A 25,068-nucleotide genomic window follows, 5' to 3' on the forward strand; every position below is an offset into this window, starting at 1 on the left:
TGCAGATTCCTGCACTTCGAGTCCTGGATTTTATGATTGGATCTGTGTGGTATAGAACCTAGTGATCTGCATTTTAACATACCCCACATAATTTTGATGCAGGTGAGTTACATTTGTCTTTAGGAGGAGAAAAAATGGGCTCAATAAATTAGGATTTACAGTTTTAACACTTAAGGGTGATATGAAGGAATTTTTCCTGATACTTCAAAATACTCCCAGGTAGCAGTGTATCTTCAATCAGGACACCATTTGAAAAAGATTTATGCTAAAACCATAGTGACCATATTGATAAAATATATTTTTCTCTTTGTTTCCTAAACTTCCAGGGCCAAGACCTCCTTATCAAAATAGCTTTTGCTATTTGAGTCTTAAAATAATTTTTAAGAAGACAGACAAGCCTAATTTGCTTGCAGAATTTTAAATTTTATTGATATTATGAGGTTTAACTGCACATTATAAGAACTAGAACATGGACATCTCCTAGACTAGCTCCAAATGCTCATTCTCAATAAGGTGTCAATCCTAAAGTCGCTTCCTTCATATCTCTGCAATATTATGATACACGTGATCTCATGTATTCTGTATTCCTTCATATCTGACATCAAGCAAAGAAGTGCATATCAAACTCACTAGAACCAAAGGAAAGGTGAAAATAGTTTTTAAGACAAAAGAAATGTGTTTTTCTGCTCATAGGAAATGTACAGATCCAAGAGAAAATGGGGAAATAATCATTTACTAAAGGAGCTTTGGCAGACTTTGACCACTTAACTGAGGTGTCAAAAATACGGTTTATGCCACCTTAAACATTTAGGAGTCTAGGAGGAGTCATGATTAACGCCTTTGACTCTAAGCTGACAAGACAATGTTGTTCCCAAATATAAACTCAAACCATTTTCCTGTGGTTTATTTTGCCTCCGCTCTCACCTCATTATTTTTTTAAAGAGAGAGAATTTTAATATTTATTTTTTAGTTTTCAGCGGACACAACATCTTTGTATGTGGTGGTGAGGATCGAACCCGGGCCGCACGCATGCCAGGCGAGCGCGCTACCGCTTGAGCCACATCCCCAGCCCACCTCATTTCTTTTTACATTCTTGGTTCCACAAACATGCACGAACAAGGATTCACACATTCACACCCATATTCGTGCGTGCGCGCGCATACACACACACACGCACACACACACACAGAGGTAGGTGTTGGGCTCATTGGGTCATATTGGATTTCACAATAATAGAACTAGCAGAACTTTCCAGCAATGCATTGATCTGGCCTTCCATGTATGTATGTATGGTTTCTTCTTGACTGTTTCCTCTCAGGACTTTCAGTAATCTCCTATGCAGAAACAATTTCAAGAACTCTTATTTGCTTCTTCAGTAAAATGCTAGAGCTGCAGAGACCTCCACATGAGCAAGTCATGAAATTGAGTAGAGCACAACAATGATGTTGAAGTGGCATATCTGTCAACAAGATGGCACTCTACTGTATAGTTGAAAGTTTAATAGGAAATTTTGCAATGTTCCAAAACACTGTATAGACAGGATTTTGATTTATGTCGCTGAAATCATGAATTATTATGTTTCAAATTCTACATTTTGAACAGAATGCTCCTCCTTTCAGATATTTGGGTCACAGTTTACATTCTGGTATGTGGATGGTGGTGTAACTCAAGAATGAGACACATTATAAACAGTTGTATGTGAATGCACACACACACATGTACACGAACACATAGGGATCTGTGTGTCCCTCCTGCCTGACTTGAACTCTGCTGGATGATGAAGTTCTAATAATTGGATTCTCAGGGGTATACCTAATTTGGGAGCAGTGGTAACAGAGCTTTGCATGCTATTAATGAATTTGAAATTTATCCTAAAAAAACATGGGTAAGTCATTGAAGAATTTTAAGCAGACAGGTGACTTGATCAGAACAATGTTTCCCAAATTTCACTCACTGGTATAAATACATCCATGATTTATGTTATATACCTCCATATCTTACACCAAAAGTTAATTAAACTTTCTTAAACCAACTTTCATTTTTTTACAAATGCATTTAAAGAAGGCTATCCATCACTAGGATTGCTTGCCATAATCAAACATGTAACCGTTAGGGCTGGGGTTGTGGCTCAGTGGTAGAGCACTTGCCTAGCACATGTGAGGCACTGGATTCGATCCTCAGCACCACATAAAGTTTTTTTTAAAAAAAAAACTGTTTTCTATTTATTGTTATAGCCATTAATGATTTGCAAGTAACATTTATTTTGATTCTTAACCCAATTTTAAATTTATTTCTGATAATTATATTCATTAATAAAGGTACAAAAAAGCCCATGTAACCATTAAAACGAAACAATATTCATTCATATACCAATTTAAAATCTCATGCACCACACCTGGTGAACCTCTATGGTATGGATTGGGTCAGGGTTGTCCGCTTGTTAGAATTAAAGACAGTAGCAGGCTGGGAGCAAAAAAGGCACAAGCCAAAGGTGATACGTTTACCTATGCCTTGTAATATTTCCACCACCAGACCTTCTGAAAGTAAAGTGCATAGATCTGAGAAACTGGATACTTGGCACAACAAACTCCCAAAGGTATTGATGCTGAGAGTTCATTTACCAACGTGGCGAGCAAGGTACTAGACCAGTGCCCTGGGAGCAGAAACCACGCCTTCTTCCTTTAGCGCAGTGCCCAGCATAAGGCACCTGCTTAGTTAATATCCACAGAATGTAGTGAACTCTCTGCCCAGTTGATCACATGACTGCATTTTCAACATGCGAGTTTCCGCTGAGTCGTCTCTCGCAACCTATTACTCAAAACACGTGAAAACTATAGCGTTTTGCTTAATTTTCGTTGTAACCCCAATAGGATGCAATTTCCACGAGAGCAGGGACCTTCAAGATGATCCCCTCAGGTGGTGGACCCAGCTAAGAGTCTCTCTGGCCTGTTCTGGAAGATACAGCAGCACATACATCACGTAAGGTCTCTGCTCTCATTTGGAGCTAATGATCTAGCAAGCACTTCACCAAGCAGCAGACAACTGCGGGGCTTCGGTGCCCAGCGTAAAAGCGAGGTGTGCTGGCTCCAAAAGCCATCAACTCCAGGGAGTCGGAAGTCCACAACTCCTGGCTTGAGCCCAGAAAGCGCCTGCGCAGTGCCAGGAAAGGCGTATCATTGGACAATCAGGGTCGGAAGAGTCCACGGTGGCGGGGGAGTTGTGATGGACTTTCGTAGAGGGAATTAGGATTAAAGAGTGAATATGTGGGCCGGTAATATAAACCCAAAGGAGGTAACCTTAAGCTACCTTTTGTATGTTTACTTATGAAAATGTGCGCCCTTGTGCCTTGTGTCTTGGATAAGTCGGATTGATCCAACATCCAGAGCAGTAGAGCGCGGTCGGGATAGAGAGAACCCTTACGAAGGGGGCGTGGGAAAGACCGTTCGCGGGGGAAGCTGGGAAATTCCCGTCCTCCGCCACCATCTTGCCCGCCTTTAACCCGCAGTGACTGTGGGTCAGCGCACTTTTGAGCCATGAAGCTACTGAGCACAGCCGGGTCCTTCTCGGTGAGCACAGCGGGAGGGTTTTGGGGAGGGTCTTTGGGCAGTGTGTCAGCACTCTGGTACGGGCCGGAGGTTCGTGATGTGGGGTCCCAGGCCTTGGGCTTCGATCTGCCCTTCAGCTGAACCCGCAGACCTAGAGGGTTGAAAGCTCAGGCGTTAGGAGAGACTTGGCTCGTTCTGTGAACAGAAGAGACCTAACGCCGGAAGACCTGAAGAGAGAGAGGGCTTGAGAGCCAGGCCAAGCGACTCCGTGGAGAGACTCCTGAAGGTCACTACTCTGCCCCACACCTAAGCCCCACCCGCCGCGCCTCTCCAGTCGTGGCCTCTGCTTCTTGGTTTATCTTGTGTGTCGGTTTCCCCAGCGGTGAAATGGGCTTACTAATTAAGTGTAAGAAATAAACTACTGTACCTATAGAGCTTATCCCATTGCCTAGAACTTCATTCGTTGTAATTATATCCTGACAGTATAAGGTGTGCTGCTTCTCTTGGTCTCTTACTACAGGATCCCTCCGGAAGGGATTCTTGGTCGGTCCTTGTCAAAAGCCGCTTAACTAGGGCTTCCCTAAGTGACAGTTATGTTCAAACTAGGGCTTCCCCCTTTTGAGCAACTGGTTTCCTCAAGGATAGGTGTTTTGTCACTGTGGAGCACTGGTTACCAAGTAATGAAAGAAGAAACGCTTGAAAAAAAAAATCAGCAAGGAATAATTTGCACCAGTGTACTGTTAGCAATGTCTAGAGACAGTTTTGTTTATAACTACTTTTGGGGAGGCTGCTACTGATAAGAAGGATACGGGTGCTGCTAAAAGCCTAGGATGCATGTAACAGCCCCTTTATAATTAAGAGTTATCCAGCCTAACATGCCAGTAGTACCTGCGTTGAAAACCCCTGCTAGAGGAAAATGCAAAAGACAAGATCTGGGAATGGATTTCCTTGTTCTTTATGTTTAAATAGATGTACTGTGGATTATACAAATTTAGGCTGTAATTATATTCCTGGCATGCCTAAAAAAAACCAATGATTAACAACACTTTGAGAGCAACTTAGAATGGCAAGAGTGCCCCAACTTTCCCGTATTCCAATTTTCTGAGATAACAGTTGGAAAGGACCAAAGTAAGCAAATTATAGTAAACTTTAAAGCAGTTGTTTATGTTTCTAATTGTAGTACTTATTTTATCTCATTCTCACTTACGTTGTGTTATTCAAATAACACATTGTGTTATTCAAACGAAAATTTAGTAATTGATAATTACTAGGACAGTTCTTTAGTGATTTGAAAGGGACAAATAAGCATATAACTAAAAAAGTGTCGTGGCTTGGTGGTGCAGTGGCTCATGCCTGTAATCCCAGCTACTCCAAGAGACCAAGGCAGGAGCATTTTGGGATTAACAAGTTTTATATATGCAGCACTTCCACTAGTAACCTTGTAAGGTTTAGTCGTAATCAAAAGGACTTTTATGACATTGTATATCATTTGCGGCACCACCCCCCCCCCCAAAAAAAAAAACTGACTAAAGTGAATGCATTTTGAATCCATTATCTGACATTTAATAAAAGCTTTTTTCCCCCTATTGTGACTATATATTATATACCAAGAATGCGCTGTGAATGAATCTATTGTTAATCTTAGGGTGATATAAACTTTTATTTAGTCAAAGAAGGTAAGATCCTTGGTTACTCAGCCTTTGGAACATGAGAATGAAGATGCAATGAAAATATTAGTGCAGAGGAAGTTGGTAAGCATTGGGTTTTTACAAGGTTGCTAAGTATTTTCCAATTCATCTACTTAAATTATTAAGTAGATGAATTGGAAAATAGACTAAAGTGAAGAGACTTGTAGGGCAGATTAAGGAAGCAGTTTTTTGGGGGGAGGAGCAAATGATATACAATGTCATAAAAGACCTTTTGCTAAAATCTCTAAAAGGGAGTTAACATGGCAATTCAGTATACCTTTCCAAAAACTTCCAAAGCATCAGAGCTAGAGAGAAACACTAGAAACTTCAGTAAGGTAGTTAAAAGGTTCAGAAAATACAATGATTATTATGTAGTTAAAAAAATTAGCATAGAGAATTCAGCTGTCTTTAGGAATCACAAATAAATTGATGTTTTAAAATGGCTTGAGTAAGCTGTTGGGTTAATAAGTTATTCAGCTAAACCATCCCACAAAGATAATGGTTGTTCTTTTTACATCTGAACACCCTCTTTCTCTTGGCAGCACTGATACAATGCTTTTATTTAAAGCACTTTGTGAGAAATGTGTATAACCTGTCTTTTTTGTGTTTAGAGATTTTATTCCCTCAAAGTTGCCCCCAAAATTAAAGGTACAGTCGCCCCCACAGGAGTTACTCTACATCCTCAGGACCTTGAGGTTAGTCCGACTGAGTTTCTTGCTATATGTATATATGAGTGTGTGTATATACTTTACTCTCCTTGATAATATAAAGACATTAATCATATCTCTACTTAATCTTAAATGCAGTTTACCAAATTACCAAATGGTTTGGTAATTGCTTCTCTGGAAAACTATGCTCCTGCATCAAGAATTGGTTTGTTCATCAAAGCAGGCAGTAGATATGAGGACTCCAACAATTTAGGAACCTCTCATCTGCTGCGTCTTGCATCCACTTTAGTAAGTATCTTTATTAACCTCACTGTTTGAACATGCTGTGGTATCTTGGTCCTGTGAAAAAGAAAAGCTTTGTTAATTTGCTTGAGCAACCATACAAACTATGTGACTTAAACAAAAGAAATTTACAGTTATAGAAGTTTGAAGTCAAAATCAAAGTGTCTTATGACAAGTCAGGGTATCAGCAGAGCCACACTTCCTACAAAAACTATAAGGAAGAATCCTTCTTTGCCTCTTCCTAGCTTCTGGTGGTTGCTGACAATCCTTTGCATTCCTTAACCTGTGGCTACATCACTTTAATCCCTGCCTCTCTTGTCATATGACCTTCCTTTTGTCTGTACAGATTTCATTCTTAAAAGGACATCTGTCCCAAGGTATTTAGGACCCTTTCTAATCCAGTGTGACATCATCCTAAGTATATCAGCAAAGATCCTATTTCTAAGTAGAAGGGAGGATGGGTGGGGGGAGCCAGGATGTGTGAGTGGGGGTTTTGTAACTTTTTTCACTAAGGATAAGGTCCTCAGGGCTCATTCATGTTATAACATGAGCAAATTAAATTGGTGTCCATCTGAGTGTTAGTGTTAGAACGTAAGAAGTAAGTAAAGATTTACTTAAATTGAAACTGAAAGAATTGCATATATGAACATATGTAATTCTCTTTCAGAATAGACTAAGAACTCCAGTAAGCTTGTATTTGAAAATGGAATGTTTACATAAATATCCTTTATATTTAAAATATATGCTTGTGCTCTACATTGCACCTTATTTTATAATTCATGATTTAAAAGGATCCAATACTTAGGAAAGTTTCTTTAGAATATGCTAATAAGGATTACACAATAGATTTTGACATAGTGTGATGTTTGGGATACTTGGCATTAAAAAACTACTAAGAAAATCTTTTCTTTTTCAAGACTACGAAGGGTGCTTCGTCTTTCAAGATAACCCGAGGAATTGAAGCAGTTGGTGGCAAATTAAGGTTTGTTAAATAAATAATAGGAAATAAAGTGAAAACACCAAAAAATATTCAGTTTTAAGGGAACTCTTCTCTGTTATCAGGGTGATTAAAAATTTCCCAAACAGAACAAGAAAAAGACTGATGAATTTGCATCAAAGTATGAAATATCTTTATCCCTTAAAGTAAAAATTTACATAACCAATTGGGAATAGTATTTGTGATATACATAATATATTAAAGATTTCTATTTGGAAAAATAAAGAATTACAAATCAGCAAAAACAAGCAAAGGAAAAATATAAATGGATAAAAAATAGGAACAGACTTCCCGGAAGAGGAAGCCAGAAACACTAGTTTTGGTAATCAACTGCATACCATTTCACACCCATCAGAGTCTTTTAAATATCATATTTTGGCAGGAATAAGGGAGATGAAGAATCTTTTATTCTGCTTGTGAGAGTATAAATTAATGTAACCACTTGAAGAATCAGAGAATACCTAGTAATATTAATAAAAATCAAGTGATTTGGTTTTTTTGCAGGTCTGTGGGGGTGTACTAGGGATTGAACTTGGGAGCACTCAACCACTGAGCCACATCCCTAGCCCTATTTTGTATTTTATTTAGAGACAGGGTCTCACTGAGATGCTTAGCGCCTTGCTTTTGCTGGAGGCTAACTGAAGTCTTGGTCTTTCTGCCTCAGCCTCCCGGGCCACTGGGATTTCAGGCATGTGCCACTGCGTCTAGCATGGTTTTTAATTCACATGTATAAAGATATTCCTTATCTTGGTTGAGACTAGAAAACTATGTCCATCTTTAGAGAAATGGATAAAGCATAGTATATGATGAGACAAGTGTATGGTTCTGTGAAGTTAAGGGACACTGAGCCATCATTAATACCATCTGTCTCTGGACCTTTGTCATCTTATCCAACCAAAAGTCTGTGCCCATTAAACAATGACTCCCCATTATTTGTCATCCCCCAAGCTCCTGACAACCCCAGTTCTATTTTCTGTTTCTGATTTTGTTCCTCATAAAAGTAGAATCTGAATATTTTTCCCTTTTGTAACTTACTTCACTAAGGGTAAGGTCTTCAGGGTTCGTCCATGTTATAACACAACTTAGAATTTCATCCTTTTTAAAGTTGATTTGCCAGTTTTAAAAAAAAATAATAATATTTTTAAAATTTAGTTGATGAGCATGTTATCATTTTGCACTTTCTGATAGCACTTCAAAAACTTTCCAAAGGAATTTATTGATTTAACAGAAAAGACAAAAGGAAAGTTTATTATTCTGATTTATTAATTCTAATTTATTTCCAATTCAGTGTGACTGCAACAAGGGAAAATATGGCATATACTGTGGAGTGCCTGCGGGATGATGTGTAAGTATTTGCATGTGTTTAGAATAGCTGCTTTTTTTTTTTAATATGTATTTATTTTAGTTGTAAATGTACCTTTATTTTATTTATTTATATGTGGTGCTGAGAATCGAACCCAGGGCCTCACACATACTAAGCAAACACTCTACCGCTGAGCCACACCCCAGCCCTAAATATGTGCTTTTTAAAAAATCCTAAACTGCTCAGGTCATGTTTGTGTCACTATGACCTCTGACTTTTGTTCGGTATATTATTAACAAATTTCATGCTCATAACACTATTTACTGCGAGTCTTAACATTTAATTTGAGAATGTTAACGCTTGTATAGAATCCTGAATGTTGGTTTTTTAAATTTTTGACCTGTAACTCTTAATTTTTTCTAGTGACATTTTAATGGAATTCCTGCTCAATGTCACCACAGCACCAGAATTTCGTCGTTGGGAAGTGGCTGCCCTTCAGTCTCAGCTAAGAATTGACAAAGCTGTGGCTTTTCAGAATCCACAGGCTCGTAAGTACAATTTCACATTACATTCTGTTGTTTCTAAAGTACTGGCTTTTTGAGAAGATAGATTTTAGAGACAAAAATTGCTGTTGAAATGTTTTCATACTTGAGTTTGGAACTATCTTTTCCAAAAAATGTGCACATTTAAGTATATTTTTATAATTTGGATTATAAAGTCCTAGATGTATTTCCTGTTTTCCTTCATGTGTTTGTTTTGCTTGCACCAGAAGCATCAGCAGTTTATCTTTGCTGCTTCTGCTGTTATTGTTTATCGTTATGTATTGCTGTTATTGTTAATCAACTTCGCTTTATTGAGTCTTTCAGAAGCAAGCAACTTAACTTTTAAAAAAATTAAGAGCTTAGCCAGGCTAAGCACAGTGGTGCACACTTCTAATCCCAATGACTTGGGAAGCTGAGGCAGGAGGATCATGAGATCAAGGCCAGCCTCAGCAAAAGCAAGTTAGTGCTAAGCAACTCAGTGAGACCCTGTCTCAAAATAAAACACAAAACAGAGCCGGGGATGTGGCTCAGTGGTTGAGTGCCCCTAAGTTCAATTCCCAGTACCAAAAAAAAACTTTTTTGTGTGTTCATTTTTTATGCTTATGCAGTGTTTAATTATATAGCATGCATAAGTACAACTGACAGAACAAGTTTCTAAACAGGCTCTGCTATCTCTCAGAAGTCATACAACTTCTGGAGAAAGCAGAAATGTGCAGGTAGATGAGAATTGGGGACCCACTGCAGGGCCTCAGTAAGCCACAGGCTTCCATGGGAATGTCAGCCTGTCAAGAAAGGATCCTATCAGTGTCTGGAACATAGCACATTTAGTTCATATTGCTCCTGTTACTTCATGGTGATGCTTTATGTCAGAGGAATATGGTCTTTATTGCTGAGGACCTATACCAAACAAATGGAATGGTAAAGTAGAAGAAAAGAGGATTTACATTTCCAGAATGACTCCTGCCCCATCAGTGGCATAAGCTTGCAGCCATCATTCCCCGTACAATTACAGTGTAGTCTTGTTGTATCTTCTCTGGTCTCTGTCTCCAAGTTTACAACTTATGTCTGTCTTCTTATTTATTATTTTTTACTTTTTTAAAATGATATATAAAAACTACATATTGATGGGGTACCATGTATACATTGTGTAGTGTTTAAGTCACATTAAACATATCTATATGTCCTCAAATATTTACCATTTATGATGATTAATCTATCTGGTATCACAATCTCTACTTCTAGCTTTTTAAAATGTCCAGTCCTACTTCTCTTGTTTCTTGCTCAACCTTCCTCCCCTTCTAGCAGTGATTCCCCTCTGAATCCACCTATTGTCATACTTTATGGCTTTGCTTTATCTGTTTTCTCTACCAGTCATGCTGATCCCACATCACTCACCTATGTAACATTCATTCTATAAGACTTACACCATATTTTACTTCCTTTACTCTTTTTCAGTTTCCACTTCCTTCCCTTGTGCTCATACTGCATTTCCAACAAAATGCTGATACTGCACTGTAATACTTTATTTCATGACTTCTCCCAGCATTTTGAGGGTGGGCATTATATCAGGCCCATCTCTGTATTTCCAGCACCTAGCACAGTGCCTGGCATTAGACAGTTGTCCAGATAATGAGCAAATGTAGGAAATATAACTAGAGTAAAAACACAGAAGCAGGAAGGCAGGGACCAGGGTACCAGTGAGAAGTAAGTCCAGGTAAATGGTAGTATTTGACTCCTGAAAACTAGTAATATAACCTAAAATTGATACTTTCATCACTCCCTGTATCCTGACAACACCTTCATTCCCTGGAGTGCAAACCTAGAGGTAAGTGGAATTCAGATTAAATTAAGGTCACATGGCAAGGTGGTGGAAGAATTATAACTAGATTCAGACTTCCTATATGTGGACAGTTATACCTTCCAGGTGATACTGGGTGGCCCACACCTGTAATCCCAGTGTCTTGGGAGGCTGAGACAGGAGGATCACGAGTTCAAAGCCAGCCTCAGCAACAGTGTGGCACTAAGCAACTCAGTGAGACCCTGCCTCTAAATAAAATACAAAATAAGGCTGGGGATGTGACTCAGATTGAGTGCCCCTGAGTTCAATCCCCAGTGCCAAAAAAAGAAATAAAGAAAAGTGTTAGGTGGGCTCTGACATGTAGAAGCTGCTACTATATAATCTCTTATTTTCCTCAGCACATTCAACTGGCAGACTTTCAAAGCTGCTAGAGATTAAATGATAATAAATTTCAAGTCCTCTTAATATTTGAATGCCAAATTTGTATAGATTTTTTGTAAACTCAGTTTTTAAAATATTGTTGTCTTTACTTAAGTGGTAGTTCAGTAATTTCTTCTTTACTTAACTATCTTATAGGTCTCATTGAAAATTTGCATGCTGCTGCTTACCGGAATGCCTTGGCTAATTCATTGTATTGCCCAGACTATAGAATTGGAAAAGTGACCTCAGAAGAGGTAACTGGTAAAACATATTGCATTTTAAAATGTGCTCATTTTCACCTTTTTTCTTTTCTTTTCTTTTCTTTTTTTTTTTTTTTCATATTTTTTAGTTGTCACCTTTATTTTATTTATTTATATACGGTACTGAGAATTGAACCCAGGGCCTCATACGTGCTAGGCAAGTGCTCTACTATTGAGCCACAACCCCAGCCCCTATAATTTTTAATACCACACGTACACTGTATATCTGCTTATGCATTTGGATGTATACCTCTACTTTGTATATAAAATGGGTAAGTTTATTTGTTTCTAACCCACAAGAACCAATTTTTAGACTCCTGGAGAGGTTAAGAATACATGTTTTACCCCTAATTTTGCACATTTTGAATCAAAAATAATAGTAAAAACTATGATTCCTACATCTTATTGATCCTCAGATCACCAGAGTGGTTGATTAGATGGATGGCTAGTTGGTTACTTTTTTTTTTTTTTTTTTTTTATGGATGCAATACCTTTATTTATTTTATTTATCTTTATATGGTGCTGAGGATCGAACCCAGGGCTCCACACTTGCTAGGCAAGCACTCTACCACTGAGCTACAACCCCAACCCATAGTTGGTTACTTTTAATAAAGATTCTAAGATTCTTTATCAAATCTATCGTATCAGTCTGTAATATGGGCCTCTGAAATTGGGTGGAAGTGAGAGGACCTTGAAAGTTCTCCTAGGTAATTCTATAATAGTTCAGATTGGAAACCTTCATGTTAACAGTGACCTCATAGCAAGAAAATTTGCTGAGATTGGCTTCAAGGTGGACAAGAAGGGTATAGTGATAGAACTCTATTAGATCAGCCGTAAAATATTTACAATGCTTTATTACTACCTGTAGAAACACACAGTAATCTAATGTATGGCTTAAACCTCATTATAATAAAAAATCATAAATTTACTTCCATTTTTTTCAACTTCAGATCAATGTATACTCTTAATTTCTTTTCATTCCTTTTTATTAATGGCTTTATTGATAGGTACGTAATTCTACCTATTTAAAGTATATATATCAGTGGTTTTCATTATTATGATTATAGAGTTGTGCAACCTAACCACAATTTCCATTATTTTAAGCAATAGTTTTTATAACTAAGTCCTTTGTAGTTCATTTCAGCAGCATTTATGTCTGGGTATTTATCTTCTGCTGAACTGCACTTGTATGTTTTTACAACTTTCTGTGTTTATACCGTAAAACCTAATAAGAGTTTTTAACTTTCTCAGTTGCATCACTTCGTTCAGAACCATTTTACAAGCACAAGAATGGCTTTGATTGGGCTTGGTAAGTTGGGAATTACTGTATGTCAGTTTGCTTCCCTAAGGACAGTCCTTTAAACTGTAATTATGTGAATCTAGAACAAAATTTTAAAACTTCTATATTTGTCAAACAGGTATATATAATCAAATTTTAATTGCTAGTCATTTATTTGTGAAAGCACAATCCATTATTTAACTTTGTAAACCATTTGCTTTATATTCTTTACAGTATTTGTAAAACCTGTAACAAGGATGCATTTCTGTAACAGCAAAGCGCACTTACAAACTATCTTTTAAAAAGAAGTACAACTTAATAGAAAAATAGGCAAAGGGTGTAAACAGACAGTTCATGCTTAAAGTGGCCAGGGTAGAGCCAGTTATTTTAAAACATAGTCACCCTCACTAAATAAACATTTTAATCTGTGAGAACATCAAAAATTAAAAGGTTGATACTGCTCAGTAGTAATCAGAGCAGTATCAAAATTTTTAGTGGCAGTATAAGAATTGTCCTAAGAGCCAGGTGTAGTGGTGTACACATGTAATTCCAGCTACTTGGGAGGCTGAGGCATGAAGATCTCAAATTCAAGGACAGCCTGGGCAACATAGCAAGACCCTGTGTCAAAAAAAAAAAAAAAGAAAAGAAATAATTTGTCCTACAGAAATACTTGTTCAACTATAAAATGTTTACATGAGAATATTGTTAAAATATGGATTTTAAAGTGTACAGTTCTATAGCTTTTAGTAAATTCAGATAATTTTGTGCAGCTGTTACCACTGTCTAATTTCAGAGTATTTTCATCATCTCCAAAGAAACCCCATGCCCATGAGCAGTCCTTCCCATTCCCACCATCCTGCTTCTGGTATCTGTTAATCTACCTTCTGTCTTCATAGAATGCCCTCTGGACATTTCATATAAATGGTAACCTTGTGTAACAGGCTTCTTTCAATTACCATAATTTTTCAAGGTCCATCCATATTGTAGCATGTATCAGTGTTCCTTTTTTATGGCTGACAAATATTCCATTACTTCATTTTGTTTATATATTCATTGACATTTAGGACATTTCCACCTTTTAGCAATTGTGAAAACTTAACATTGATATATTAAGTTTTTCTTAGGGTACTAATTTTCAGGACATATATGGTAACTCTATTTAACAGTTTGAGAAACTGTGTGAGTTATTGTCCAAATTGTGTGATTTTACATTCCTACCAGCAGTTTTCCAGAGTTCTGATTTCTCTACATTCTCACCAGCATCTACTGTCTTTTTGATTATGGCCATTTTAGTGGTAATTGTGGTTTAAATTTGCATTTCCCTAATGACAGATGACATCTTTCTATGCCCTTTTTTGGCCATGTGCATAACTTCTTTGGAGAAATGTCTGCTCAAGTTGTTTGCCCATTTTTTAATCAGATTGTTTATTTTCTTTATTCATGAGTTATAAAGATCCTTTATGTATTTTGAATGCAAATAATTTTTGCATATATTTTATTTTATTCCATGGGTTATCTTTTCACTCTTTTTTTTAAAGAAAGAGAGAATTTTTTTAAATTTATTTTTTAGTACGCCAGGCAAGCGCACTACCACTTGAGCCACATCCCCAGCCCCTCTTTTCACTCTTTTAATAACGTCCTTTGAAGCATCCAACTACTAGAAACTACTAGAAACATGCTAATTGTCTACTGAAAAGGGATTGATTAAAGTAAATGATGGTATACCCGTAGAATGGCACTTTGTATGACCTTAAATGAATAATATGGGGCAGGGGTATAGTTCAGTGGTAGAGCACGTGCTTAGCATGCATGATGACCTGGGTTTGATCCCCAGCACCAAAAATAAAAATCAAAGTATATGAATGTAACCACACAGAAAAAAATTCAGATGAATATGACAGTAAATAGTTAATATTAAACTGTAAATGGATATATGGAAGAATGGCATTGCAGTAGAAAGAAAGCCTATTTTTAAATTTTATAATCACTTATGTTAAAACAGAAAAACAGATGTTTTAGAAATTCTGGTTCTAGCTTTGTTTTTGTTTTTGTTCAAACAGGTGTGAGTCATCCTGTTTTAAAGCAGGTTGCTGAACAGTTTCTCAACATAAGGGCTGGGCTTGGTTCACCTGGTGCAAAGGCCACTTACCGTGGAGGTGAGCATTCTCTTCTACTATGGTTAGTTTATCAGAAGGACATTTCACTGGTAGAACAGCACGTTGGGGTGGAATAGACTTGATTATTTACTACCAAACCATTTCAACACAGAAGGAAATAATTAGATGACTTAGGTATTTAGCCTTAACATGTTTTGTGTGTGTGTTGGAGTAGGGTGTCATGGGGAAAATATAGGACCAAGGAAAAAATAAGGCCCGGGAAAAGCATAATCTTAGTGGGTTAATACTGTGTTATAGAAGATATTAAAGAATAAAACCAATGGTGCTGGGCATGGTGGCACATGCCTATAATACCAGTGACTCAATGAATGAGGCAAGAGGATTACAAGTTCAAAGCCAGCCTCAGCAACTTTTTGAGCAACTTGTCTCAAAAAATAAAAAGGGCTGGGGTTGTGGCTCAGTGGTAAAGCGCCTATAGGTTTGGTCCCTGGTACTCTCTACCACCAAAAAAACCCCCAATGGTGACCAAGCCATTTTCCTTCTCACCCTCTTCTTACTTGGCCCAAGGTGAAATTCGAGAACAAAATGGAGACAGTCTTGTCCATGCTGCTGTTGTAGCAGAAAGTGCTGCTATAGGAAGTGCAGAAGCACGTGCATTCAGTGTTCTTCAGCATGTCCTTGGCGCTGGACCGCATGTCAAGAGGGGCAGCAATGCCACTAGCGTCTTGTACCAGGCTGTTGCCAAAGGAAATCACCAGCCATTTGATGTAAGTCTGAAAAGTTGATAATCTTTCTTGTTCCCAGAGACTCAGTATTTATGATGTAATCCTGATCATCTACTCTTAAAATTTGAGACGAACACATAAAATATTTGTGCAATTGAAATGACAACTAGGCTTGTTTTTGGTACATTAATGGGTCTATCAAAAACTTATTATTTTTAATCCTAATGTAGAAAGAGGAATTGCATGCTTAGAAGTTAGAAAGTCACACAAGTTCCCTTTATGATAAAGTTTTAGATAGTATATGTATCCCTAGATTCTAACTAATGTTTCTTTCTAGATATTATTGTTTCTCTTCTGTTTCGGTTGCTACTCTCTGCATTTCACTACTCTTTTTGTTTTCCAATCAAGTGAGCAAGATGTATACCAAGAAATTGTTTACAGACCCATCCCTCCAGTTTAAAATTAAATTAAAAGAAAAAAAATGAGAGCTTTAATCATAACAAAAGGTTCATGTTACTTTAGAATACACTCTTTTATGACAGGAAAGTATTAAAGCTTTAAAAATAATGATACATCAGGAGACTATAAAATACCAACCAACAAATTATTAATTAATGAATGAGCATTGTTTGCCCAGTGTAATATCCTTCATGAGTTTTGGTAGTATACATATAAAAGATAACAAACTAAATTATAGGAATGAACATTGGTCATAGTTTCCAATATAGTATATGGAACATGAAGACTTGTGCTTTATTTAGTAAAGTCTTTGGCCATTTGACACTTAATGATGGAAATTTAAATTAGCATTTTTCTGTTTTTTATTTGTCTATTTTAATTTGAGTGGTAGTTTTTAAACTTGTTTGGATTTTAGTTGTTATTGTTTTAGCAGAGGGACCTTTTTTCCTATATGATTTCCCAGCTGCAGTGCACAAAAGGTTTAACTTTTAAAGAATTTTGAAGACTTACTTGGCTGAAATCTTTTGAATCTTCTGTACAGAGCCTCAGGGTTCCCTGGAGCACAGTTTAAAAACCATTATCTTAAAGTAGTCCTAAGTTAAATTTTGCTTTTAAAATTTTCTCTAGATTATATTTCATCATTCGCTGTCTACCGTTTTCTTTTTTTTATTATTTAAAGAGACAGAGAATTTTTTTTTTTTTTAAGAGAGAGAGAGAATTTTAATATTTATTTTTTAGTTCTCGGCGGACCCAACATTTTTGTTTGTACATGGTGCTGAGGATCAAACCCGGGCCGCTCGAGTGCCAGGCGAGCGTGCTACCACTTGAGCCACATCCCCAGCCCTGTCTACCGTTTTCTTAATGCTTTATTTTTCACTATTGAATGTTACTGATGGCTTTGCGTAGCTAGAATTTATTCCAAATTCAATGACATAATTTAATAGAAATTCCTACTTTAGATTTTGACCAGAATTTTTTTTTCAAACCATTTGAAATGAGTTTCTTCTTATGTTTTACATGATCTGAGCCAGTGGTTTTCAAACTTTAATGTACCTAAGAGTCATCTGGCATACTTGTTAAAAATCTGCCTCCTAAACTACCTACCTAGGACTGTGAGTCAGTAAATCTTGTATAGGAATCTGAAAGTCTGTATTTTTTAAATAACAGCTTTTTTTTTTTTTTTTTTTTTTTTAATGTAAATGGTCCAAATGAACACTGTGAAACCCTGTGTTGGTCAATCAAGATCCCCTTAAGGAGCTCTAAATTCCGCTCACACTTTGGTCAGCAATATCCCTATTATCCAGAGGCTGAACTTTTTGCCACCTTGGAAATCTATATAATTTTTCTGTAACTCTTTGACCTTAGTGTGTAGGAGAAGTGAAAGCAAATTGATGAAAAAGTCACTACCAACAGCAAGAGAGAAAAAAAAAAAGGTCTAATGATCTATACCACTTGACTATACTGTATCTATGTTATAATAAAATGTTTGAATTATCCTTTGTTCATCAAAAGAAGTTTATAAAATACCCAGCAAAAAGGAAAGTGAGCAGTCATTTTAGAAAGATTTAAATGAGGGGTGGGGGAGCTCTGAAAGTTACATTGTATTTCAGGTTTGTGCATTCAATGCCAGTTACTCGGATTCTGGTCTCTTTGGAATTTACACTGTCTCCCAGGCTGCAGCTGCTGGAGATGTAAGTTTCCAATTCATTAATTCTTAGAATTTTTTTTCCCATCATTAGCATGTGTCCAGTTAAAATATGGAATGTTTGAATGGTCTGTCAGCATTTCTCAGTGTGAAACCATTAAAATGTATCTGCTATGAGAAAAACGTTAAAATGTATATTAATACTTACAGAAAAATGGGGAAATGCCTCCTTGATGTTCTGGTTCTATTTGGACAAGTGGCATTGAGTTGACTCTGAAATATCTGGATATGAGAACCCTGGAAAAGTCAAGCCAAGATGTGTATTTTCTGATAGAGATTGTGCTAAAGTCAGGGTTATGGGTGCTTTTACTTGTAGGAGAAGAAAGCCAAAACTCAAATTCTGGGAAACACCATCTATATAGGGCAAATGACTAAGGAAAAAAGGCCAGGAAAACAGGAAGAAAAAGAAGAGAAACCATTATATTTGGAGGCCAGGAAAAAGAGAATGGTTGATACCATTTTGATCCACTGATAGGTTAGCGTCCCTTTTGTTACCACAGAGAGGTCTTATAGTTTTAACAAACTAGATCGTTATTGGTGATTATATCAGTTTCCCCAGAGGAGTAGAAGTGAACCAAAATTTACAGTGATTAAGGAATGATAGTTTTAACAAACTGGATCATTATTAGTGATTATATCAATTTCCCCAGAGGAGTGAAAGTGAACCAAAATTTACAGTGATTAAGGAATGATTGAAAAGTAACAAGTGAGAGATTGGTGCAGGTAGGTGGAGCTTCTTAAGACTTGTAGCTGGCCATTTTGGGAGAGTTTATACTGAAAAAATGGGACATTGATAAAGAAAGATTGGAGCAAATATGAGTTAAAAAATGACAACTGGCTCAAGTCTAAGAAAGTAAGAACAAGTGGGATCCAGAATGCAATGGATGTATTGAGCCTAGGAAATCAAGACTAATGTTGGGAGATGTTGTCAAAAGATGAGGAAGAACCTCCATCATAAGGCAAGAGGCTAAGTCATCTTTTGAGAGTGAGAGAAAAAAAGTTTCAAAGAAAGTAATGAGGCTTGGGACAAATGAATGGCAAGATGCACAAAGTATGGGCAGCAGGGGTAGTATAGGTAGGTATCTTGAAGTGCCCATGAATTCATAGTACAATCAACCAGGTCTGTTTTATCTTTTATTCTTCATTAGCATTTTTTATCCTAATGGAAAAATTGGGGAGGCAGGTAGTAGGATTAATCCCAGATTGGAATCCAGCAAGGTGGACAGGTTAGAAGTAGGAAGAAGATAGCACAGGAGTTGGGAACATTCAAGAGTGAGTGAAGGGAGGATTCATAGATCTAGGCCAGATAAAGAAGAGAAAGGGGCCTGATTGAAAGTAGAAAAATAAGGCACGTGATCTTGAGAAAGTGGAAGAATAAAGACTGAGGCTGGAAGTCTTTGGAATTGGGGATTTCAGAGATAAAACAGGTCTAGATTATGTGTGAGCATGGCTATAAAAATGGGTAATTAATGTGAAAGGGAAATGAAAGTCCTGGAATTTAGGTGATGCTGGGAACAATAAGTAACAGGCCTGGAATGCTACCAGGGCTGGGATGAAGAAAATCATGGGCCAGATTTTTAAAATGTATTTGTTCATCAAGTATTTACCAAGCACCCACATCACTAGAACTTGAATCTTTCTTGACTTTGACATTCCGAGTATGGATAAGCCTTATAGATTGACTATTTAATTAGATTACTAATTTCTGCTCAGTTAATATTAAGAGATAGCAATTTTAAAAGCATGATGTCATGAGAGTTTAGAAATTTTATTAGAGATACTTACTTCATTTTCTGCTGTCACTTAAATTTTGTATGAAGTTTGGATGCTTAGATACTATCATTTGCACAAATGGTTCCTTTAAGGAACATATAGTAACTACAGAATTCCAAATGGACCCTGTACTGCTTATCAGAACTAACCCTCTATCTTGTGTTTTTGCCTCAGTAGAGGAACATTTGCTTGCCTCTGGAGACTCTGGCACTGGCCAGGGATGTCCAACTCTTACTTATGTGTCTTAGGTCATCAAGGCTGCCTATAACCAAGTAAAAACAATTGCCCAAGGAAACCTTTCCAATGCAGATCTCCAGGCTGCCAAGTAAGTTTCCATATTAACTACTTTGAAAGTTGTTTTTCTTTTTCAGTTATAATGATATAACATACTTATAAGGAATGAGGAATACAGAAAAGTATTAAAGGGGAAAGGGAAAACTGGGGATGTAGGTCAGTGGAAGAGCATTTGCTTACATTACCATAGGTGAGGCCTAGGTTTGATTCCCAGCAGCACAAAAATAAGTAAATAATAATAAAAGAGAAACACAACCATATTCCATCACCGAGAGATGTAATTGTTAACATTTTGCTTATTTTCTTGACTCTGCGTTTTAAACATAATTGTTAACATTGTATTTATATCTTTTGATTCTAATTAAATATTATGTTTATTGTAAAAATATGAAAATTACAAATGAAAAGAAACAGAAATAATTCCTTTTTTTTTTCTTTTAAGCAACATGTTACTTTTTGTTAGATGTAGATGGACACAATACCTTTGTTTTATTTATTATTTTTATTTTTTTATATGGTGCTAAAAATCTAACCCAGTGCCTCACAGGTACCAGGCAAGTGCTTTACCACTGAGTCACAACCCCAGCCCCAATTCCTCTTTTTAAAACATCAAAATGATGTTTCCATTTATTCAGATAAGTAAACATTTGTTTAAATACCAACTTGTATATTGAAATAAACTTGTTGGAAATTATAAGCTACAAAGGACATCTTTAGGTTTAAAACACTTTTGTATTTTCTGTTATAGTTGGCCTCTGTATCCTTCATCTGTGGATTCAACCAAAAAAATTAGGGGGTGGCAGGGGAGTTGCCTTTACACCAAACATGTGCAGACTTGTATGTTGTCATTTTCTAACAATAAAGTATATCAACTATTTACACAGTATTTACATTGTATTAAGTACTACAAGTAATCTAGGAATAATTTAAGTATATGGGAGGTTGTGCATAGGTTATATGCAGATACTGTGCCATTTTATGTAAGTGACTTGAGCACTGGTACGCATGGGGGTCCTAGGATAAATAGCCCACAGATGCCAAGGGACCACTGTACTTTCTAGGTAGAGATTCCCAACTGGGTTTCTTGAAAAACATCTGATTTTTTTGTTTTGTTTTGAATAAGAAAGACGAATACATGATTTTTAAATTTCCACTATCCAGATTGAAAGTGTCAAAAAACAAAACTCCTAATGTATTAGTACTTCAGCACTTTAACTCCTAATGTATTATATTTCAGCACTTTAAAACTGACAGAAAAATTGGAAAACACCCTGCACTTTTGTCTAACAGTTAAGACATTGTATTCTGATTCCATGTACTTAGGACATTTTCAGGATGTGAAGCCTGCAACTCAAGTGTGTCAGGGTAAATTCTAACCCAGGATGGAATAGCCTTTACTCATTTCTGTTACTGTTGTTATTAGTTTCGTTATGCAACATATTACAAAATTGTATCTCTTAAATAAGTACAACACAATTGTATTGTAGCATAGTTCTTACAAAGTATGATATTTTATACAAAATAAAATTTTGGTTATTAATGCCAAGATATGTTTTCTGTCTTTTTGATGGAATTGATATTTTTTCTTGTAAGGTTTTTAGTCTTCCTATAGCAAAGAGTGAAAGTAAAGTGTCAGTCCTGAAGGGACAAACTAATAACCTCTTGGTAAAGTTTATTGCAGGTTAAATCCTTTTTTAATTAAACTGACAATTTGCTTAAATTGCTGCATTAGATTGTGATTAAATTTAGATGGAAGTCTTGCTGTAGAGTGCCAAAGGATGATAGTTTGTTTGTGGTTTAAATAACTCAACTACCTTATTGAATACCATGGAATAATAGTTCATTTTTTAGAGAATTATAAATTGGATTTTGTCTTGTTTTGTTTCAATTTGATGCTTTTGTGCTCATACTTAAGCTGCTTGGGCTTTCAGGACTGTACCATCCTTCCCCACCTGCCTTCTGCATCCTGCTCTACCCTCACTGAGGCAAATCCTGGCATAGAATTAGCACTTGGGGATTGGGAGAGGAGAGAGAGAGAGAGAGAGAGTGTGTGTGTGTGTGTGTGTGTGTATTGAGCACAGCATTCTGCTAAATGAACCTGCATAGGTAGATAACTTTCTTTAGTGTAAATACTTGGATTATCACTAAAAATGTAGCGCAAGGCAGGAGTTATTTCACGTATAGTTTTACCTAGATCTAAGTTCTAGTCCAAAATCAAAAGGTAATGCATGCCTGTAATCCCAGCAGCTCTGGGAGGCTGAGGCAAGAGGATGGCGAGTTCAGCAAAAGCGATGCACTAAGCAACTCAGACCCTGTGTCTAAATAAAAATGCCCCTGAGTTCAAACCCTGGTACACACACACACACCCACACACACCAGAAAAAGGCAATCTGTTGAGTTTTCAGTACAGTTTTGTATTGAAAGCTTTCCAAATAGTAAGTGATAAAGTACTCATTGAATGGAAGAAATTTATAGAATGGAGGCCTTAGCTGTTAATATTTACCAAAAACATTGCAGAACTTTGATTGCGCAAAGGGGAGGAAGTGGAAGGGAGAAGGTATGGGGGCAGGAAAGATGGTGAAGTGAGGAACATTATTACCCTAGGTTCATGTATGACTGCACATATGGTGCGACGCTACATTGTGTACAATCAGAAATGAAAAGTTGTGCTTAATTTGTGTACAATGAATCAAAATGCATTCTGCTGTCATGTATACCCAATTTAAATCAGTTAATTAATTTAAAAAACATTGTAGAGTTTGGGCTATGTACTTTTAAATTGCCTTGCTTTGTAAAATTGACTTCTGCCTTTTATCCAACAGGAACAAGCTGAAAGCTGGATACCTAATGTCAGTGGAGTCTTCTGCAGGCTTCCTAGATGAAGTTGGATGCCAAGCTCTAGTTGCTGGTTCTTACATACCACCAAACACACTCCTTCAGCAAATTGACTCTGTAGCTACCAATGATGTCATAAATGTAAGCAAATGAAATTTTATGGTGTAACATGAGAAAATTTAACCTTAATGATCAATTTCAGAAGAAATGCATAAGCTTCTTTGGGCTCTATGTTGTTCTCATGCCTCACTACCTAGTTTGTAGACACGGGGGCTTATCGTCAGATCTGCAGATAGCTTCCTTGTCAACTCAGGCCTATGTGTATCTTCCTTGTTCAAATAAATTATCATTAGGTTAAACCATTTTAAAATCTGTAGGTTAGGAAGAGTCAAATACTGTCTCATAGGATCTGGCCTAAATAGTAGTGAAAAATTACAACTAAGGAATAAACAAGGGCTGGAGTTGTGGCTCATCAGCAGAGCACTCACCTAACATGTGTGAGGCCCTGGATTCGATCCACAAAAAATAAATAAATAAATAAAATGAAGATATTTAAAAAAAAAAAATAAGAAAGAAACAAACTCTATCCTGCCAGTCCTTCCATCATCCAGCATTTCAAGATTTTCTTTATTCTTTTTAGCCTAAGACCTTCTCCCACTTTTGGCATTTTTCCCCCACACATAAGACTGTGTTTTGAGGGCTAGGATTATGTATAAACTATGTCTCATACTTCTTTGTATTCTCTAGAATGCCTAAAGAGCACAAGAGCTACAGCATATATCTAAAGTCATTGGGTTTTCCCATGTTTTTCTACATTAAGAAATGTCGACTCCTTTTTTTTTTTTTTTTTTGTAGATGTCTCAACTATCTAAAATAATCTATTTTTTAAAGCGACAGAGAAGTTTGTTTACCTTGAGATAATAACTCTAACTTCATTCACTTGCCCCCAAGTTCATCATTACATACTCTGCTAAGTGGCTGACCTCATCTTACATTCAAGAGTCTGCAGCCCAACTGCCTCCCTCACCATCTCTCCTCCATTAGGAAAGCTGGCCTGAGATAATGGGGACAAGGCTGGGGGAGCTGCTGCTATACCTAGACCTGACTTTCACTGCACTTAACCTAAATATAAATAACTAGGCTTTGAATCTGAAATAGTGGCATAAAGAAAACTAAAGAGGATGGGACTGTGTTTGTAGTGCTTGCACATGTGAGGCACTGAGTTCAAGCCTTAACACCACATAAAAATAAATAAAATAAAATGTGTGTCCATCTACAACTAAAAATATTTTTTAAAAAAAAGAAAGAAAAGAAAATTAAGGAGGGCTGGAGTTGTAACTCAGTGGTAGAGCACTTGCCTAGCACGTGTGAGGCGCTGGGTTCGATCTTTAGCCCCACATCAAAATAAATAAAGGTATTGTGTCCATCTACAACTAAAAAGTATATATATAAAAAATAATAAAATGCTTGGTTCAGTTATCAATATAAGTTTGACTTTAACTGTATTTTGATAGATCCAGACTATTTGCTGTTATAATACAGAAGCAAGCACAACCCTGCCTGAAGTCACTCTGCCCTGTTTTGCAATGTCAGTGAGGTTTTTCTCATCCCCCTAACTACTCTGTTATCTAGACCACTGCTCTTGCTCACTCGGTCAATATTCGATGGAATATTCATATTCAAAAGAACAGCCAAGGGCTAGGGTTGTGGCTTAGTAGTAGACCTAGCATGTGTGAGGCCCTGGGTTCTATTCTCAGCACCACGTATAAATAAAAAAATAAAGGTCCATCCACAACTAATAAAAATACTAAAAAAAAAAAAAAAAAAAAGCTTAACTTTTCCTCCACATTGTTCCAAATTAAATGAAGCACTAGCCATCTCATAGCTTATTTTCACAAGAGGCTATTATAGAATTGCTGGCTTAAAATGTTCTATCTATAAACTCTTGAAATGGCAAAGTAGTATGGCAAAAGTTTATCTACTTGACGGTACATTATTATTTTGTTTTATTTAAAGGCTGCAAAGAAATTTGTTTCTGGCCAGAAGTCAATGGCAGCAAGTGGAAATTTGGGGCATACCCCTTTTGTTGACGAGTTGAAACACTGAAGCACAAACTGCAAGGGAGAGCACAGAACATTTTCTCATCCCAGAGCAGCAGACACATGAAAGTCAAAAGTCTATAATTTATCTTGTTTTTCTCAACTAAGTAAAATATCATAAAACATAAATGCAAGTAATTAATGGAGTCAATAAAACATTCTACTTAAATGTTTTTCTTGCATTTTTTCTGTTTAATCAATAAGTATTTATTATGTACTGAGATCTTTGTTTTATTTTTTTTTTTTTTGACATGTTTGTTTTAGATGTCTGAAAGGAGG

At 36.6% G+C, this 25,068-nt stretch overlaps 1 protein-coding gene across 1 annotated transcript; it reads left to right on the forward strand.

Annotated features, from left to right (window-relative positions):
* The first annotated feature begins 3,411 nt into the window (after nucleotides 1-3,411).
* Nucleotides 3,412-24,962, forward strand: UQCRC2 (ubiquinol-cytochrome c reductase core protein 2). Its single transcript, XM_081299870.1, has 14 exons — nucleotides 3,412-3,566; nucleotides 5,845-5,928; nucleotides 6,040-6,189; nucleotides 7,101-7,165; nucleotides 8,469-8,525; nucleotides 8,907-9,031; nucleotides 11,400-11,497; nucleotides 12,755-12,812; nucleotides 14,843-14,938; nucleotides 15,467-15,666; nucleotides 17,694-17,774; nucleotides 19,810-19,886; nucleotides 22,678-22,831; nucleotides 24,707-24,962. Exons 1-14 carry the CDS (start codon nucleotides 3,534-3,536, stop codon nucleotides 24,794-24,796), a joined length of 1,368 nt encoding a protein of 455 aa, XP_081155996.1. The 5' UTR covers nucleotides 3,412-3,533; the 3' UTR covers nucleotides 24,797-24,962.
* The last annotated feature ends 106 nt before the right edge of the window (nucleotides 24,963-25,068 follow it).

Source organism: Spermophilus citellus (genome assembly GCF_964194105.1).
Source record: "Spermophilus citellus genome assembly, chromosome: 6".
Lineage (NCBI taxonomy): Eukaryota > Metazoa > Chordata > Mammalia > Rodentia > Sciuridae > Spermophilus > Spermophilus citellus.

What these genes read in the sequence shown, in the direction of transcription:
- UQCRC2 (XM_081299870.1), top strand. Translation starts at nt 3,534, where the DNA reads ATGAAGCTACTGAGCACAGCCGGGTCCTTCTCG. An exon ending in AGGCTGCAGCTGCTGGAGAT is followed by an intron (nt 17,775 to 19,809) that starts GTAAGTTTCCAA and finishes TATGTGTCTTAG; the next exon opens with GTCATCAAGGCTGCCTATAA. An exon ending in GCAGATCTCCAGGCTGCCAA is followed by an intron (nt 19,887 to 22,677) that starts GTAAGTTTCCAT and finishes TTTATCCAACAG; the next exon opens with GAACAAGCTGAAAGCTGGAT.